At 31.7% G+C, this 16,842-nt stretch overlaps 1 protein-coding gene across 3 annotated transcripts; it reads right to left on the bottom strand.

Moving 5' to 3' along the window:
- Window positions 1-1,573: 1,573 nt before the first annotated feature.
- LOC127244921 (probable sodium/metabolite cotransporter BASS4, chloroplastic) lies at window positions 1,574-10,136 on the bottom strand. Of its 3 annotated transcripts, none has more exons than XM_051265519.1 (15): window positions 9,861-10,136; window positions 9,654-9,750; window positions 8,300-8,407; window positions 8,126-8,193; window positions 7,632-7,710; window positions 6,881-6,939; window positions 6,706-6,774; window positions 5,712-5,825; window positions 4,925-4,946; window positions 4,730-4,797; window positions 3,612-3,697; window positions 3,324-3,453; window positions 2,836-2,937; window positions 2,661-2,762; window positions 1,574-1,729 (listed from the first exon to the last, which is right to left on the bottom strand). In XM_051265519.1, exons 1-14 carry the CDS (start codon window positions 10,056-10,058, stop codon window positions 2,688-2,690), a joined length of 1,275 nt encoding a protein of 424 aa, XP_051121476.1. In that variant the 5' UTR covers window positions 10,059-10,136; the 3' UTR covers window positions 1,574-1,729; window positions 2,661-2,687. The 3 variants fall into 3 exon arrangements, with proteins under 3 accessions (XP_051121476.1, XP_051121475.1, XP_051121474.1); XM_051265518.1 differs by lacking the exon at window positions 1,574-1,729 and adding an exon at window positions 2,321-2,578; XM_051265517.1 differs by lacking the exon at window positions 1,574-1,729 and having other exon boundaries at window positions 2,321-2,762.
- Window positions 10,137-16,842: the final 6,706 nt, after the last annotated feature.

Genomic DNA, 16,842 nt, shown 5'->3' on the forward strand with positions numbered 1-16,842 from the left:
GTAAAATAGTGATAAACATATATATATATATATGGTTATTACCTTAAAATTGCTTCAACTACGTCATTGCATTATATTCATATAATTTTTGTGAATTGAATTTATACAAGTATATATTTATAATAATTACACATCAGTTTAAAATATATGAACTTCAATATGTTTCATTCATGTAACATATATGTAAATTTTTTATTTAATAAAAAAAATCATTGCCTGCATCCCTTAATTACAGCCTTTAATATTAGCAAAGTAATCATAATAAATATAATACTACAAACCTTAAAAAAAAGTAAATATAAATAATTTTTTTTAAAAAAATATTGTTAATATGACAAAACTAAATCGTAAATAAATACATAAATATATTCTCATAGTATATATGTATAAATGAATTATATATATTTACACATAATAAAAGTAAAAACAATTCATATTAAACTAAAAACAAATTACTCGAAATTTGAATATAGTTTTAATTTTTTAGAAAAAACAAAAATTATTAGAATAGTAATATTCAAAACTAAATTAATTAGAAAATATATATATAGAATAAGAATTGATTAGTAAAAAATAAAAATAACAAAAAAACATATAAAAAATGCATACTAAATAAGAATGAAAGTACTAAAATAAATATAGAGTTTTTATGAATTACTAAAATTTATCCTAATTTTCTGAATGAATTTGTCTAATATTCTTTTAAATAAAAATACTGAAAATTTAAATATAATCTAAAAGATTAGGGGACAAATATTTTAATATAATATTCCAAACCAAATCAATTTAAAAATACATATTAAATAAGAATGAATTAAAAAATTAATTAGTAAAAAATAAAAATAACACAATATATATTAAAAAAATACATACATAATAAGAATGAAAGTAATAAAATAAAAATAAACTATATATATTAAAACTTACTGTAATTTTCTTTATGGTTTCTTCAAATATTCTTTTAATTCTAAAGAATACAAATTTGAATAACACAATAAATAATATTAAAAAATACATATACAATAATAATGAAATATATTAAAATATTATGCTCGGAAGTAAATAAATTACTAAAATACATGCATAATAAGAATAAAAATAAATAGATTAATAGAATATTAAAATTAACTTAATATTATTATTATACATAATAAAATAAAATATAACAAACAAACAAATAAAATACTATACTTTTTTTCTTCTTGTTTCTACTTTTCTAGAAAAAAATAATTAGTAAAAATATCCGTAACTTAAAATTTATATATCAAACAAAAAAAATTAGTATATAAGACTTTTACTAAGGAAAGATAAGACATATACATAAATAATATATAAAAGAGATAATATGTTTTTATGTGAAAAATCTTTTACTTCTTTTGAACAATAACAAATTATATGCATAAATAGTGGAAAGCCAAGATAAAAAAAACCAAACGTTGTCCTTACTAAAGTAGAAAATTTACTATAATCAAATTAAAATATAAGCGTTTTTAAAAGATACATATAACCTCACTCAATCACCGTTCAATCAACCAACAAAAACTACAATTTAAAAAAATCAAAATAAAAAAAAAATCCTAAAAACATATCATATTCTGTAAATTTTGGATTGAACTACAGATATCCAATAAAAAATCTCACCGTTTGATTAAAAACGCAATGAATTACGAAAACTTTTTAAAAATTTCATATTGATCCAATGATTAACGAAGCCGCCGTTTTTCCTAACCTGCGCAATATTAGACAAAATTTTCATAATAATTTTTGTTGTAGCAATTTTGATTTATATCTCTCAAAGGTATAAATAGATATACAAACTCTAATTTTATCCATATTTTGGTTATTTATTATCTCGATAAATCTGAATTTTGCTATATTGGTTATTATCCTAACAAATCTTAACTAATTATCTAAACCTATTATTTAAAAAAAAATAAAAACTCTAAAATTATGAGAATGCACGAATTAAAATGCCTTGTCATATGATATATGATGATACTAATAGTTTTATGTGTTTAACAGAATATAAAACATGTATTCAATTCTCAATATTATTATATTTGTATATTTTTTTTTTTTTTTTTACAAATATCCTTCTATTAGTATTATAATATACTAATGAATATATTTTTACAATTTTTTAATGATTTTTAAATATAATAATAAATATTTAAAGATCTAACAAGCAAAAAAATAAATGAGATGGGAGTACAATTTATGCTAAAATCAATTATTGGCTAGTTGGAGTAAAAAATTGATACCCTGTGTGAACGGCTAATTAAAAGTAATTCAGATCAACAACATCAACATCCTAACCATCTATTCTCAAGTCTACATTTTAGATTAATATACATCAGTATACATTTTTCGTATTATATGGAGTAATATACATATATCCAATAATATAACTATTTTCCATATAAATTAATTTATGCCATAATATATTAATCTAATACTTCTTCGCAACAATTTTTTATCTCAAGTCTGCATTTTGTTAACACAGCAAATGAATGCAGCACCTTCAGATCAATACTGCATTCTTGCCTATTCATCTATGTCCTCTTCCTATACAACATTACTGCACATAACCATTGATTTTTCACTTAACCTCGACGAAAAGATCGATTTCAACCAAGATAGTGATCAAATTTGCAACTTACCATCACAATGTAGTTCAGAAAAAAGCTCTACGCAGCCTTGGCATTTTCAATTCGCGCATCCTGTTGCTTCCATAGACTCACAATGAAGGAGTCGATTACTATCTACAAAACAACCACTCATTTCAGCCAAAACAAAAACTGTGCATACGATGGTTTGGATAAATTTGTGTAGAACCTGATTGAGATGAGCTGCTACGCATGGAAGAACCAGTAAACCGGGTTCGCCTAATGCACCCTGAAGCTGTTCGACAACTGCTACCATCACGGGCAAAGTTTTCTACACATAGTAAAAATAGTTATAGCAACAACACTTGCAACATATAAACACACTGTGGTATATGCTTATTTGTATATTCAAGTTTGTCTTTGCACATTGCAGGATTTGGTAAAATATAATTTTCGATTACAAAATTTAACGCTATATCCAACATCAACTTTTTTATTCAAAACATTTCATTTAAAACATATTTTTCGTTCAAAATATTGTATCCAACAATTATATTCCACTTTAAAAGGTTCGAAACTAAAACACCCCAAAACATCCAAAAATATTTCAAACCACAAACAAACACATGTTTTTTCTCTATTATCTAACAGACTGTCTTCGGCAACATCATGGTTTTCAGAATACTTAAAACTGGCATATGTACAAACATATATTACCTGGCTTGCAACTAGTAGAAGTGCACGGGTATTTTCCTTATTGGCAAATGCTGATTGGCTACCTCCAGATATAAGGGAAAGATTCGGGACAAGCAATGAATTGAAAGTAAAAAGGGCAAGATGTAGAAATCTGCAATACAGCAGAAACATGAATCAGTTGAAGCAGTTCCTTCGAATAGAGGAAGCTTTGGTTCAAAAGAATCTCATAATCCACCTTTTAGTACGAGTATAAGATGGAAGGCTACATGGGAGAAGTAGAAGAATTGCATGAGAATTTGATAAACTTACGCTCCCATCAAGATTGCTCCAAAAAATATAGTCGGCCTCACCATTAAAAGAAGAGACCTTGATCGGCTGACTTGAATCCAGGGGACCTTTCATACGGAGCAAGGAATATAAATTCAAGTTAAGATAAAAAAAAAAAAAATGTCAACAAAAATGCATAATGATGTATACCATTGAAGCACTCAAAATTGGTATATGCGATGATTATTTCTGATAGACAATTTTTAGCAAGGACCTTCTCCCCAGTGAAGTGTGCAAAGCTTCTTAATCTTAATGTGAATGATGAATACCTTCTTACAAATTCGATATAGGTGTCACTATGATGCAATCAGTCATTAAACCCACTCAAGACCTTTACTCTTATATCCCTTCAACTTAATTAAAACCGTGTCCACTTATCTTGATAACCACCTCATTGGATGCCATTTCACCTCCACCCTAAAGCAGAATTTGACCCAACTTTCACATAGTGATCACAATTCACAACCAAGCCTGGCTTTGAGTTCAATCTCATTTTTCCTAAGTTGAGTGATTCCACAAAATAAACCCAGAACCTGTAAATTTAAGTCAAGTGATTCATTGTGTGCATTTTCAATCTATGATTGAGTCATGTTCGAATGGTTCACATGGTTTGTGGCCTCTCAATCAACTCGTAGAAATAGGTGGTGTGATACTCATACATTCTATTTATTTGGTCTAGTGATCTTACACTGCATGTAACTTAATTCTTATTTGGTGGCTATCTGAAGCCTATCCTTACATTTATTTATTGTTAATCCGCTGCTTTATTCCATTGGTTAATTCCGCCACATCGACATAATTGGTTCATCACTTCTGCCTATTACCATCTCTCACTAAACTAATAGACATTTATCCTAGAAGGCAAAGTTGCAGGACTACTTGAGAAGACTGCAACCGAATAAATACTTACTAAACACAAAAAGATTCTTCCAGTAGAGACCTTGAGCAATGTATTATGAGTGAACTCATACAATGCTGCCCAAAAAGTACCTAGAAACATACTAGAAAATATAACAATAGCTAATTCACATAATGCAGAAATGTTGTCTCAGGGAAGATGAAAACATAAGCATGATAATAAAGTCAGTGGCGGGACCTACAAGACTAAGGAGGACGGCACTAATCATCCCCAACAGCTTACGATTTCCATCTGCAAATTCTGCAATCCCTGCAACATCCAGACCAAAATTCAAGAGCAGGGATGATGTATTAGGAAAAAAGGCATTTCTGCTGCTAGAAAGAAGAAGGGAAACAGAATTACAGTAGAGATTAAAGGCCATTGTGAGATTTCTCACCTTTGGAAACTTCTCGAGCAATCTGTTGATAAAGACAGATGAGTGAAAAAACAATTAATACTCAGATCACCTTTAAATTGCAGCACCCACAGAAAAGTAGAGTCCTCATTTAGATTGAATGTTGGAAAATCATAAAATTACCCCTTCGATGATAATGTTACATGTTTATTTATTTATTTATTATTTTTCTGTGGGGTGTGCCTGGCTCGTGCAATATGCACACACATGAGCGACACATGAAAACCCAGTCAGCAAGCTGATAACTTTACAGGTTTAATTTTCTCAGCCTTTTTCACCATATCTATTTTGCTAGAAAGATTAGGGGAAAATTACCCCAAAATCACAACATCCATGACATTGAGATCGGTTAAACCATTCGAGGAAACAAAAATTGGTAGACCATTTGAACTTGCACAAGGTTATTCTTGACCAACAAGTGCTTCAAGAATATGTAGACATGCAAGGAAGGACTAGACATGAAACGAACTGCTCTGACGCATATCCCAGTTGTTTCCCAGACAAACTAAAAAGGAACTTAAGTGAGAAACTTAAGAGCCTCAGGTGAATCCTGTTTGCACTTTCGAGGTAGGTCAGACCATCACTCATCAGCAGTCATTTTTCCAATCTCACAGCAGCCAATCATGATCTTTAAGAAATCAATTTAGGACATAATATACGCTACTTTCACACAAGGTCCTTTGGAAAAAATATATCCTGTTCACTGAATTGGGGAAATCAAGAGGACACTGTTTCACAAAAGTAGTACAGAACAAATAACCCACTGCACCTTTCCCAAAATAAGGGGGAGTAAAAGTGTGATCGCAAGGCTTCTCAGTAGCTGTTTGGCCGGAACAGATACTCCCACCCCAGCAGCTACAAATTTTGAAACTGAAAAAGGTATCTGCCATGCAACACTGAGTTAGATACTTTAACAATTTAGTACTTATAATATATTTTAAACTGGGACTATGAGTTCATTAGGCAATGCTATTTCTGAAATAAGTTAATTTAACAAGGTCCACAGATACTTGACACTCATTGAGTATTGATCGGGAAGATTATTGCTTGTATCCCTGGACCATAAAGGCAAAAGCATTTCATTAATTTAGGGATATGCATGAGGAAACAAGATCCTTATTATTTGAGTAAATGTTCTTTCAAAATAGATAAATGATAGATTTTAACTAGAAGAAAGTAGATGATAGCTATAGCAAAGTAAGTGATTAATTATGTACCTACTGAAACCATAGAATAAGTTTAAAAGTGTTCAATGAGAGGAAGATTAACTTTACTGGGTTTCAACATTCTTTTTTTTTTTTGCAACCAGGCTAGATAAGTTAATGACCTCATGTACCAATTAGTAATATTACACTACCAATTCCTAAAAAGTGGATATTATCTTGCTTGGATGGACACTAGATAACACAAATAGACAAAACAATGCCATATAGTAAATATTAAGCCATGCACTAGGAGTAAAACAGGACAAAAAATCACAAGGCAAAATGAAGCAATCCCTGGCTTTTCAAACTAAAAGTAAATATCACACATCATTAGTGTGAGTCCGCAGATCCTTCTTACCTTTAAGTGGTTAAAGTTATATTTTAAATTAGTGTCTCTACTGATAATTTATTCCCTTCAAATATTAAAATATACAAAAATGATGATTATATAAGATATATCAAACATGTACAATCATAAGTCATGAGCATCATGCCAGTGAGACAAAAACACACAACAAAGATGCCTAAGCATCAACATAATCCAGCTCAATAACTTACAATTAAAATTCCTAATAAATTTGATGTTACAGTCATTGCTAGAGCAAGAGCAGAGTTCCCTCCAGCCAGCTGTGTTAATCAAATCAAAGCAGCAATCAGATTATAGTAGCAACTTTTATTTCTCATCTGATTAAGTGGATTGACAGAATTTGAAAATTCATAAAATTAATTTTACCCGAGTTAATGCTACTCCGCTAGATAATGTTGTTGGCATACAACTAAAAATAGCAAGTCCTATAGAAACAAGAGGAAAGATGTGTCAAATATGGACTGGAGGGAGAGAGTGTGTGTACTGATTATCTGTAATCCACTCATTTAGATAAGCAAGAATAATAAGAAAAAGAAAAGCAAAGAATAAAGTAACAAAACATCCCCAACAATAAATTTCTCTCTTTTAACCTCTTATTCCAGTTTCTTTGCTTTTGGTAGCCAGATTGAGGGTTTCTCAAAAAGACATTTGCCATATGAGAGGTTGTATAAATGAGAAACACAAATTATGCATTAGAAGATATGCTAGTCACAACAGAGACCAAAGCAATAAACGCATACATTTATGGATAGATTTTAGAGGGTTCGGCGGAACAGTTTCTCTGTAATGCAAACTAGGTTGTAGAGTTGTGCATTCTATGCAAAACCAAGCACACAACAAACGTGAGACATTTTACAATACAAGGGCACATGTGCTGAGGCTGGAGAAAGAAACAAATTTCTTCCTCACGTGCGAAAAAGAATTAATCATCAAGATTTCTACGGACATAAACTTTTTTATCACTTCAGTAGATTTAGAACCCCCACAGAATGGTCTAAAGATTTTAAAGAAACATATTCACCCAATACCTGTTAACCATTTGGGAATCCTCTCATTTTGATGCATATAGGTGAATCATGAAACTACGAATTGCCACAACAAAGCACATTCTTCAAACCTGTGACAAATTCTTGTGGCTGGAGCTTGAGTAGCATAATGATCTTTGAAAATAAGGGAGTCAAAAAAAGAATAGAAGCCTGCATCAATGAGAAGCTTATAACGTCACAGTGGCATGGCATGAGGAACACAAGAGATGATAACTGTGGTTACTGATATTTCAACATAGCGATCCATGGATGATGATTTACAAAGATTAACAATCTTAACAATCAATGTGTATTTTTCTAAGACAAGAAAGTAGTAGACACTTGCAGCGGATCTTTACTCCATGGGGTTAAGCTGCAGTCTATAGGTAACTAAAGACAAAACAGCATCCAGAGATTAGAAAAGATGTATATATATTCCATGCATTAAATTGAGTATTTGCAGACATTTTAAATTGTATTGTATTAGCAGATTAGTTGTCACCCACCTCCACCATATAATCCTTTGTTAAATAGACATAAATAAATAGACAAATATTTTTGGAGCAAGAGTGATTCAAGGTCATACTAGCCCAGAAAGTCCAACTGGCCATGCTTCTGCTGCTGCACCAATGTCATCACTGCGCAACATTAATCCTGTATAATTAAACTAAATATTAGCTGAACTACAGAAACTCTGTAAGCACTATGATGCAACATTGACAAAAAAAAATCATAAATTTAATACATTAGAAAACCAAACCTGAAATTATAAATATTCCGAAGGTGCTAAATTTCGATAGATAATATTTATCAGCAAGACAACCAAGGCCAGGATTGGCAAATCCTATTGCTACTCCAGAGACAAGTGCTGCAACCAACATCCCAAAATAGAGGTGATGAGTAGACAGAGGCAAAGCATCACCTTCATTATTTGTGCAGTGCTGAAACATAGATTTTGAAATTTAAGTGAGCTTAATCTGTTACAGAAGAGAAGAGATCATTTTATTTACGAAAGAGAATCAAAGAAAGCAGAAGGGGTGTAGGGAAAGAGAAACAAATAACAAATTACAGGAATAAAGATAACTCTTCCCCAACCCCAGCACTTCACTCTGCAAAATAGTTCCCTGCCTCGTTAGCACAATGGAGGACATGGTGGAAAGTAATGAACAGGAATTTTCCAATAGCTAGGTGGAGCTTGTTAATGTTGAAGTTCAATGTCCATGGAGGTGAGGGCACAAGATCGAACCAAGAGCATTTGAGGAATCATTTTCAACCACAATTATGGGAAGGATGACAAGATGGCCATTAATTACTACCTCTAGAGTGTGCATGCTGACTAAAAATATAGCAACATTTGAATCATTGATGCCAATGTGGTTGGAGATAATGAAAGAAAATGGCCAGAGAGGTTCCAGATATTTGCTCGCATACTCTCGCAGCCAGAGATCTTGCTAAAGCAGAGCTATGACAACTATATTTCCTTAATTTCACTATTATGTCCTGACAAGACATGCCAATACGTAATTCGAGTTTTCTTGCTGCATCAGCATAGCAAAAAGCTAGCAAGTGATAATATGCAATATTCTCAACACTCTTACGGGGCAGCAATGGTACTCAATACCCCAAAGCAAAGATCAAAATGTGAGTAAAGGATGTGCCCGAAAGCATTGTTGCAAATAAGTTCACCGTGGGCCAAAGATGTCGAAAAACAACAGAGATGTAGACAAACAAAGGATGTGTTGTTTGTTGCACGAAATCAGACATAAAACTGCGTGTCTCAGAGATTCACTTGAAAAGGATCAATTATAAAAGCTTTGACACAGAAACTCAGACCCACTGAGCCAGTGATAGTTTTATCATGGATATAATGACTTCACAATAGTGATTCAATTAATGAGGTAAATAGTAAAAAAACCTAAGTATACCTGACCCTAAGAATACATGATTATAGTTTTGAGTATACACATAGAACACCTCTTGAGTGTGCAATCTCATTGTTGAAAGGATTGTTGTTTTGGGTTAAAACTTTATGAGCTATGCCGTTAAATAACATTGAATCATTACTCATAGCAATAAACAAATCAAAATAAGCATTATATGCACCGCCACCATACCTAATGGCAGAAAATTATCGACTGCAAACCTAGCTAACACTGTTTTCCAATTTGATTTCAAAACTTGCGGAAGCCGATTTTCTCCATCGCCAATCCTCTGAAACATAACAATAATTCTTTTCTACTCAGAACTCGCAGAAGCAATTCGACAAACATCCATCGAACTTCACCAAATTAAATCAAACTCAAATGAGGCAGGGGAACTACCTGACTCGAACTCGCTGAAATAACACAACCACTTCTAGAAACCGAACGGAGGCGCAACTTCCAGTTAAGAGGGGCAGCATTCAACCTGCCGACGAAAAACGATGGCTCCGACGCCGGAGGATATGAACCGGCACGGCAGAGCGCCGGCGTTGCTATGATCGGATGCTGCAGGCTCACGGATCGGAGTGCACCCGCCATTGTCGCTGCAGAGTGAAACACGATTTTGGTGATGAATTTCTGCAAAAGAAGTGCGACTACAGCAAACGGCTGTACGGAACCTCATTTAACGGTATCGGTGTTATTTTCTAGGATAAATGTAATTATTGAGTGGGGTATGCGTTTCGTATGAGTGGTGGAAATTTTTTTTTCATATTTGATAGTTTTTGTAATATTTTAAGTTTACGCATTCAAGATAATTTATGTTGTTTAAAAGAGCACATGCATCATATCAAACAAAAGATTTTTTACTCCCTCTTTCCCGTAACAAAGTATCCATTTTTTTATTTTTAAGTAACTATACTATCTACCTAACATTACAAATACGTTTACAATTTACAATATATTACACAAATGTCATTATCTTTATATCACACATGCTAATAAGGTTATTTTAGTTATTTCTACTTTATTTCTACTATATCCCAATATAATACTAATATTTCTAAAACTGTATGCAAAAAGCAAATAGATACTTAATTTCGGGACGGGGGGAGTAAATAAGTTTATTATTGAAACGATGAAACAGATATTTATAGACAAAATAGTTTATAATTTCAATAATTTTCTTTTTAAGATGTTTTAACTCGATGGAATTCTACTTATAAAATATGCTACATGGTTCATATGAATATAGAAATGCATTATATGAAATTGTTTTTTTTTTTTCACGAGAAGCATATGAAAGTGATTTTACTTTATTTCCACAACAATGAGATTCATGTTCAAATTTATGTGAAATATTAAAAGTTTTTAATAATATTAACTACTGAATTATCTGTTATTTATCATCCTACTTCTAATTTGGCTTTAGATCATTACATTCAAATTGCGTTGATATTAAATGGATCTTCTTCAAATGATTTGCTTCAAAATACTATTACTTGTATGAAATTTAAATAATTTAAAAACTTTTTACATTTACCTTGTATATTTTTAGTTGCTAAAATGTTTTATCCAAAATTAAGATGAGATGAATTAGCACAATTGGTAACATATTTTTATAACTTATTATTTCCTGAAAAAGATAATAAAACTCATAATCCTACTTCAATTGCATACGGAGCAATACAACTTTTAATGAAAATTTTTAGATAATATAAACATCAATTTGGTGATTGTAGAACTAATCATAACCAAAATATATATACTAGTTTAGTGTTTTTTTTGTAGCGATAGTTCATCTCAACCTTCACAACTTTCACTCTTTTATGATTTTTATATGGTAAGAGTTCTAAAGAAATTTCAAATTCATATTTATAATTATAAATGTATTTAACAACTACTTTCGAATATAGTGAAACTGAATTAGAAGAATTTAATATTTTTAAATGGTGGTAAAAAGAACATCTACTTATCAAATAATGACATTAATTGCAAAAGAAATAATGACATTAAGTGCTAAAACGTTTTAAATTAACTGTTGAACACTTAGAAAATCAATGTTTACTTGATGATTGGATGAAAACTGCATACAAAAGTCAATGTAAACTTAATAATTGATGATCTTCAAAAGATAACTGAAAGTGATAATTAAATTTTATTAATTTTAGATATATTTATATTAATATTTAATATTTAAAAGAACTACTTGGACTTTGATTTCAATTAGATACGTATGCAACATAAACTTAAACTTCTAAATTAAATTTTATATAAATTTTAAACTTAAATAAATTTAAATATAAAATTTAAAATTATGTCCATGCCTCTTTAATTAAATATAACTTAAAAATAAAATATTTACTAACATAGTAGCAGGTATAAAATCCTAAACATAAAATATAATAATATAATTAATAAATAAGAATCATAAGTTAAAAAAAAAAAAAAAAACTTTTAAACCTTTTTAACCATTAATTAAAATTATCACTTAGATAATTTAATTGTTTAAACAAAAAATTCTTCTAAAAACTTATAATATTATTAATAACACAATAATTAATAAAATTAAATTGTTTTTTAAAACCTAGAAATATTTTTAAATAATAAACTTAAACAATTTTAAATAATATTGTTTATATATTTATAATTACATAATTTTCTTTTATAGAATAACTGTTTAAATAATTTTTTTTACTTGAAAGTTGAATTACTTTTTTTTAAAAAAATATTGTTTTACAGTCATAAAAAATAAATAATGAAGTCAAATAAATAATAAAAAAGTCCGCAATCTTTGAATTATCTAATTAAAAATTATTCATAGATTTAAATTGTAATGTAAATGAATTAAAAAATAATCTTAGTTTTAAACAAAATAATTTTTAAATTCTAATAGTGTGATTTAAATTAAAAATTATTTTACTAATTAAATTACAATATACAATTGTTTTCTTAATTCTTAATTAATAAATTGATAAATAATTATTTTATAAAAATTAAGCATTATGTATATAATTTTTCACAAAATACAAAGATTTAGTATATCAAAATCGAAATCAAAATTAATCATAAAAATTAAAATTAAGAAAATCGATCGAGGAAAAAAGTAATATAAACCGGCAGTTCAAACCGTAACCGGTGGTTCATGAACTGTAACCGATATTGTTATTCGGAATATTCAGTTTCGATTTGACATTCTGATAAATTGTAATCAACAATTTGTAATCGCAAACGGTGGTTTAAACCATTTTGGCAAGTCTAGACAAGGCTATTGGCAAGCTGACCAAAACTTTGTATGAACTCAAGCAATCATCTAAATAATAGACTTCAAAGTTCACCTCCACATTAATAAGGATTGGATTTTTTCAATCATTGGATGATCCTTATTTGTTCATCTTACGAAGATTTATTGAATCCATGGTAATGTTATTAGTACATGTGATGATATTGTTATAAGGGGTCATATTCAAGTAGAGGTAGAGAGCATCGTCCACAACATCAAGCAACACTTCAAAATAAGAGAATTTCAAAAATTACGATACTTTCTTAGAATTGAAATAATCTACAACAATGATAAAATCTTAATGTGTCAAAAAAAAATGTACACTGAATTTATTATAGAAATATGGATAGGCGGGAGCCAAAACCTTCGAGACCCCAATTGAACTAAAGAACAAATTGAGACAAAAAGATGGAAAACCCCAACTATTATAGAGAAATAGTTGAAAAGCTAATTTACTTTACTCTTACATGATTAGACACATCTTCTGTAAGTACCAAGGATGTCTCAATACATGCAGAAGCCTATAAATGCACACTTCACAATAGCATTAAAAATACTCAAATATTTGAATAATGAACCACAAAAAGGACTTAAAACTCTTAAAGAATAAAAAAGGATGTTGAGTGCTTCTACAAATAGTGATTGAGGGTGTTGCATAGACAATCAAAAATCAATTAATGGATATTGTGTGAATTTCGAACAATCCATCATTAGTTGAAATCCAAGATGCAAAAAGTTGTATCTAGAAGCTCAGAGACTGAATATAGAGCTATGACAAATAATTTGCAAGAAGCAGAGAGTAAACACACAAAGAGCAATTGTAAAGAGAATCTGTATGTTTCTGTATTCATCGTTTTATTATGTATACACAATTTTATATATATACATCATGGATTCCAAATACTTCTGAGAAACTAACTGTCTAGTAAAGTAACCGTCTTATAACTGACTGTATACACAATTTACATGTTGCTATTTGTTTTTGTACTTATTTTCTTTGACATATTTTTCTTTTTCATTGTCATGACAGTGAGCAATAGACTTGCTCAATCCCATCACCCCCCTCCCGGAAGCTAAACATAGGATACGACACCCAAGTTCAATTTGGCAAGAAGAGTATGAAAAACAACATGAGAGGTGGTCCTTAGTGAATATATAAGCGAGTTGACTGAATGAAGGGACAATCAACCCGGATTTACAGTGATGGCGAATGAAGTGATAATCAATGTCAATATGCTTCGTATGTTCATGATGAACAGGATTTTGAACCATCTGGATAGCAGATTGGTTGTCACAAAAGACGGACATAGGAAGAGGGAGATCAATCTGCATATCACGCAACAAGTGCGTTAGCCACAAAAGGTTCGGAGACAGTAGCAACCTTGGCAGAGGATTTGGCTACTGTGACTTGTTTCTTGGTATTCCAAGACACAAGACAAGAACCAAGAAAGATGCAATAGCATGTAATTGATTTGTGGGTGTCCAAGCATGAGCCCCAGTCAGCATCAGTGAATGCAGAGATAGTGAGATGTCCTTGAGACGGAAAAAGAAGTTGAAAATGATATGTGCCTTTGAAGTAACGAAGTATGCGTTGAGCTGCCCTCCAATGTGTAGTTGTGGGCTGATCCATAAACTAGGCAAGTTGCTGGATAACATAGCATATATCAGGGCGTGTCATGGTTAGGTATAGGAGCTTCCCAACAAGTCGACGATATGGAGTGGGATCGGACAATATGCATGTAGAGGAGCTTCGAAGTTTGGAACCAGGGGCTGCAGGAGTAGAGTAGACAATGGTGTTAAGTATACCAAAGTGTCATGTAGAATATCTTCAATAAAGCGATGCTGTGACACAACCACACTAGAAAAAAGTATGTTCAAGTTGCATGTTAAGAAATAGATCCAACATTTCCAAAATCCTTGATGGTGAACTCATGATGGAGAAAGGACTTGACAGTAGTGATTGGGGAGAAGTTAGGACCAGCAAGAAGGATATCATCAATGGACACCAGCAAGATTGTAATGTGATCAGGCTTATGAAGAATGAACAAGCATGGATCTTGAAGTGACTGAGTAAAGCCGAAATAGAGGAGTTTTTAAGTTAATTGCTTATATCATTGGCGACGTGCTTGCGTGAGTCCGTAAAGAGACCTTTTAAGTTTGTAAACCTAGCCAGTAGGTAGAGTATAGCCTTGAGGAGGAACCATGTATAGATCTTCTTCAAGCTCACCATGTAGAAAAACATTGTTAATGTCGAGTTGATGCATCAACCAGTGTTTCAAAAAAGCAGTGGCAAGAAGCATGGGAACAGTCACCATTTTAACAACAGGAGAAAATGACTCTTTGTAGTCCTTTCCATAGAACTAAAGATTTCCTTTTGCTATAAGACGAGCTTTGAACCTCTAAATACTAGCATCTACATTGCGCTTGATTCTATACACCCATTTGGAATAAATAGGTTTCACACCCTTAGGTAGTGTAGTGAGCTTCCATGTACCATGTTCTGCAGAGCTTCCAGTTCTTCATCCATAGTTGACCTCCAATTTGGATCCTTATGGGCCTGGACATAGGACCGCAGTTCTTGCAAATCAACAGTAGATAAAGCATGTTATTAAGGTGCCACAAAGGGGTTGTTAGGTTCAATGGAGGATGAGAGGGCAGATGTAATCCTGCATCCATACAAGAGGTTTGGTAGCTCTTTTAGGACAATAAGGTATTGAGGAGTGAAAAGTGTATAGAGGTAGAAATTGAAGAAGCAGGTGATGAGAAAGTGCTTCTCGGGGTAGAGATTGAGGGATCAGATATAGATATGGGAGAATGATTATCGGTATGTCGGGTGGATGCAGTGATGGTGTATCAGGTGATAGAGGTTCTTGAAAGAGGAAAGAGAATAGTAGTAGAAGGAGGTGGTTGATTATTGAGGTTATCTGGACAAGAAGCAGGATTAAAGTTGGAGAATGGAAAGTGAGATTCATGAAAAGTGACATCTCTGACAGTGAGAATCTTGTTTGTGGTAAAGGTCAAGAAGTTTTTAATCTTTTTGTCTTGTTGGAAAACCTAAGAAGACACATTTACAGGCTCGAGGGTCAAGCTTGGACTTATTAGGCTTAATATTGGTAGGAAAACAAAGACACCCAATAATCAGGAGGTTTGAGTTAAAGTTTTTGGTAAGGAGTGGACCACAAAAAACACATTATAAGAGAGACTATTGATCAAGTGAGTGGCATGAAGAAGAGCATCACCCCAAAATTTTGGAGGCAATGAAGCTTGAAAAAGTAAGGCCCGAGTGAGTTGGAGCAAGTGTTTATGTTTTTTTTCTGCTCTACCATTTTGTTGGAGGCTATGAGGACACTAATGGTGATGCTCAATTGCATTCTTTTGGTAAAGCAATTTTCAGCGGTTGTTTAAGAACTTAGATCCATTGTCTGTTCGAATACATTTGATAGCACAATTGAATTGAGTTTTGATATAGGTGAAAAAGGTTTCTATGAGGTGATGTAGATTTTGTTTGGTTGGTAAAAGGTAAGTCCATGTGGCTCGGGAGCAGTCATCTACAATGGTTAAGAAATAGTAACAGTCATTAAGTGTTGAAGTTTTATAAGGGTCATCTGTATCTATATGAATAAGATCAAACATGTTAGATGAACAAGGACTTTTATTAAAAGGTAGTCTTGTTTGTTTTGGTTTGTGAAAAATCTCACAAGGAGTACAAAAACTTGCTGTAAAAAATGGTAAATGCTTCAAAGTTTCAAATGAAGTGTGCCCAAGTCGTTCATGCCACAAGGAAGGTTCAGGAAAAACATCCAGAGTGAGATCAGTGACAGGAGTGAAGGAGCTAGAAAGTATGTATAGATTTTGAGTTTGTTTTCCAGTAGCCAATATTGTCTCAGATTTCTGGTACTATATCATGCAACCATTAGAAGTGAAAAACAAGCTTTAGATGAGAGTGTTTAAGAAACAGACGAATAGATAAAAAGTTATATCTGAATGTAGGAGGTACTAGACAAATGGTAATGTGATCTCTAGTGTAATTATGACAGAACCAACAAAATTGGCTGTGAGGTTGGTTCCATTGGAAGCATAATGTGAGGCATTGTTTTTAAT

Source organism: Andrographis paniculata, unplaced genomic scaffold (assembly GCF_009805555.1).
Source record: "Andrographis paniculata isolate CXL003 unplaced genomic scaffold, ASM980555v1 Contig21END, whole genome shotgun sequence".
In the NCBI taxonomy this organism is placed as follows: domain Eukaryota; kingdom Viridiplantae; phylum Streptophyta; class Magnoliopsida; order Lamiales; family Acanthaceae; genus Andrographis; species Andrographis paniculata.

Coding starts and splice junctions, on each gene's coding strand:
- LOC127244921 (XM_051265519.1), bottom strand. CDS start 10,058: ATGGCGGGTGCACTCCGATCCGTGAGCCTGCAGCATCCGATCATAGCA. Junction 8,408..9,653: donor CGATAATTTTCTGCCATTAG/GTATGGTGGCGG, acceptor TGTTGGTTGCAG/CACTTGTCTCTGGAGTAGCA. Junction 2,763..2,835: donor TAGCAGCTCATCTCAATCAG/GTTCTACACAAA, acceptor GTTGTTTTGTAG/ATAGTAATCGACTCCTTCAT.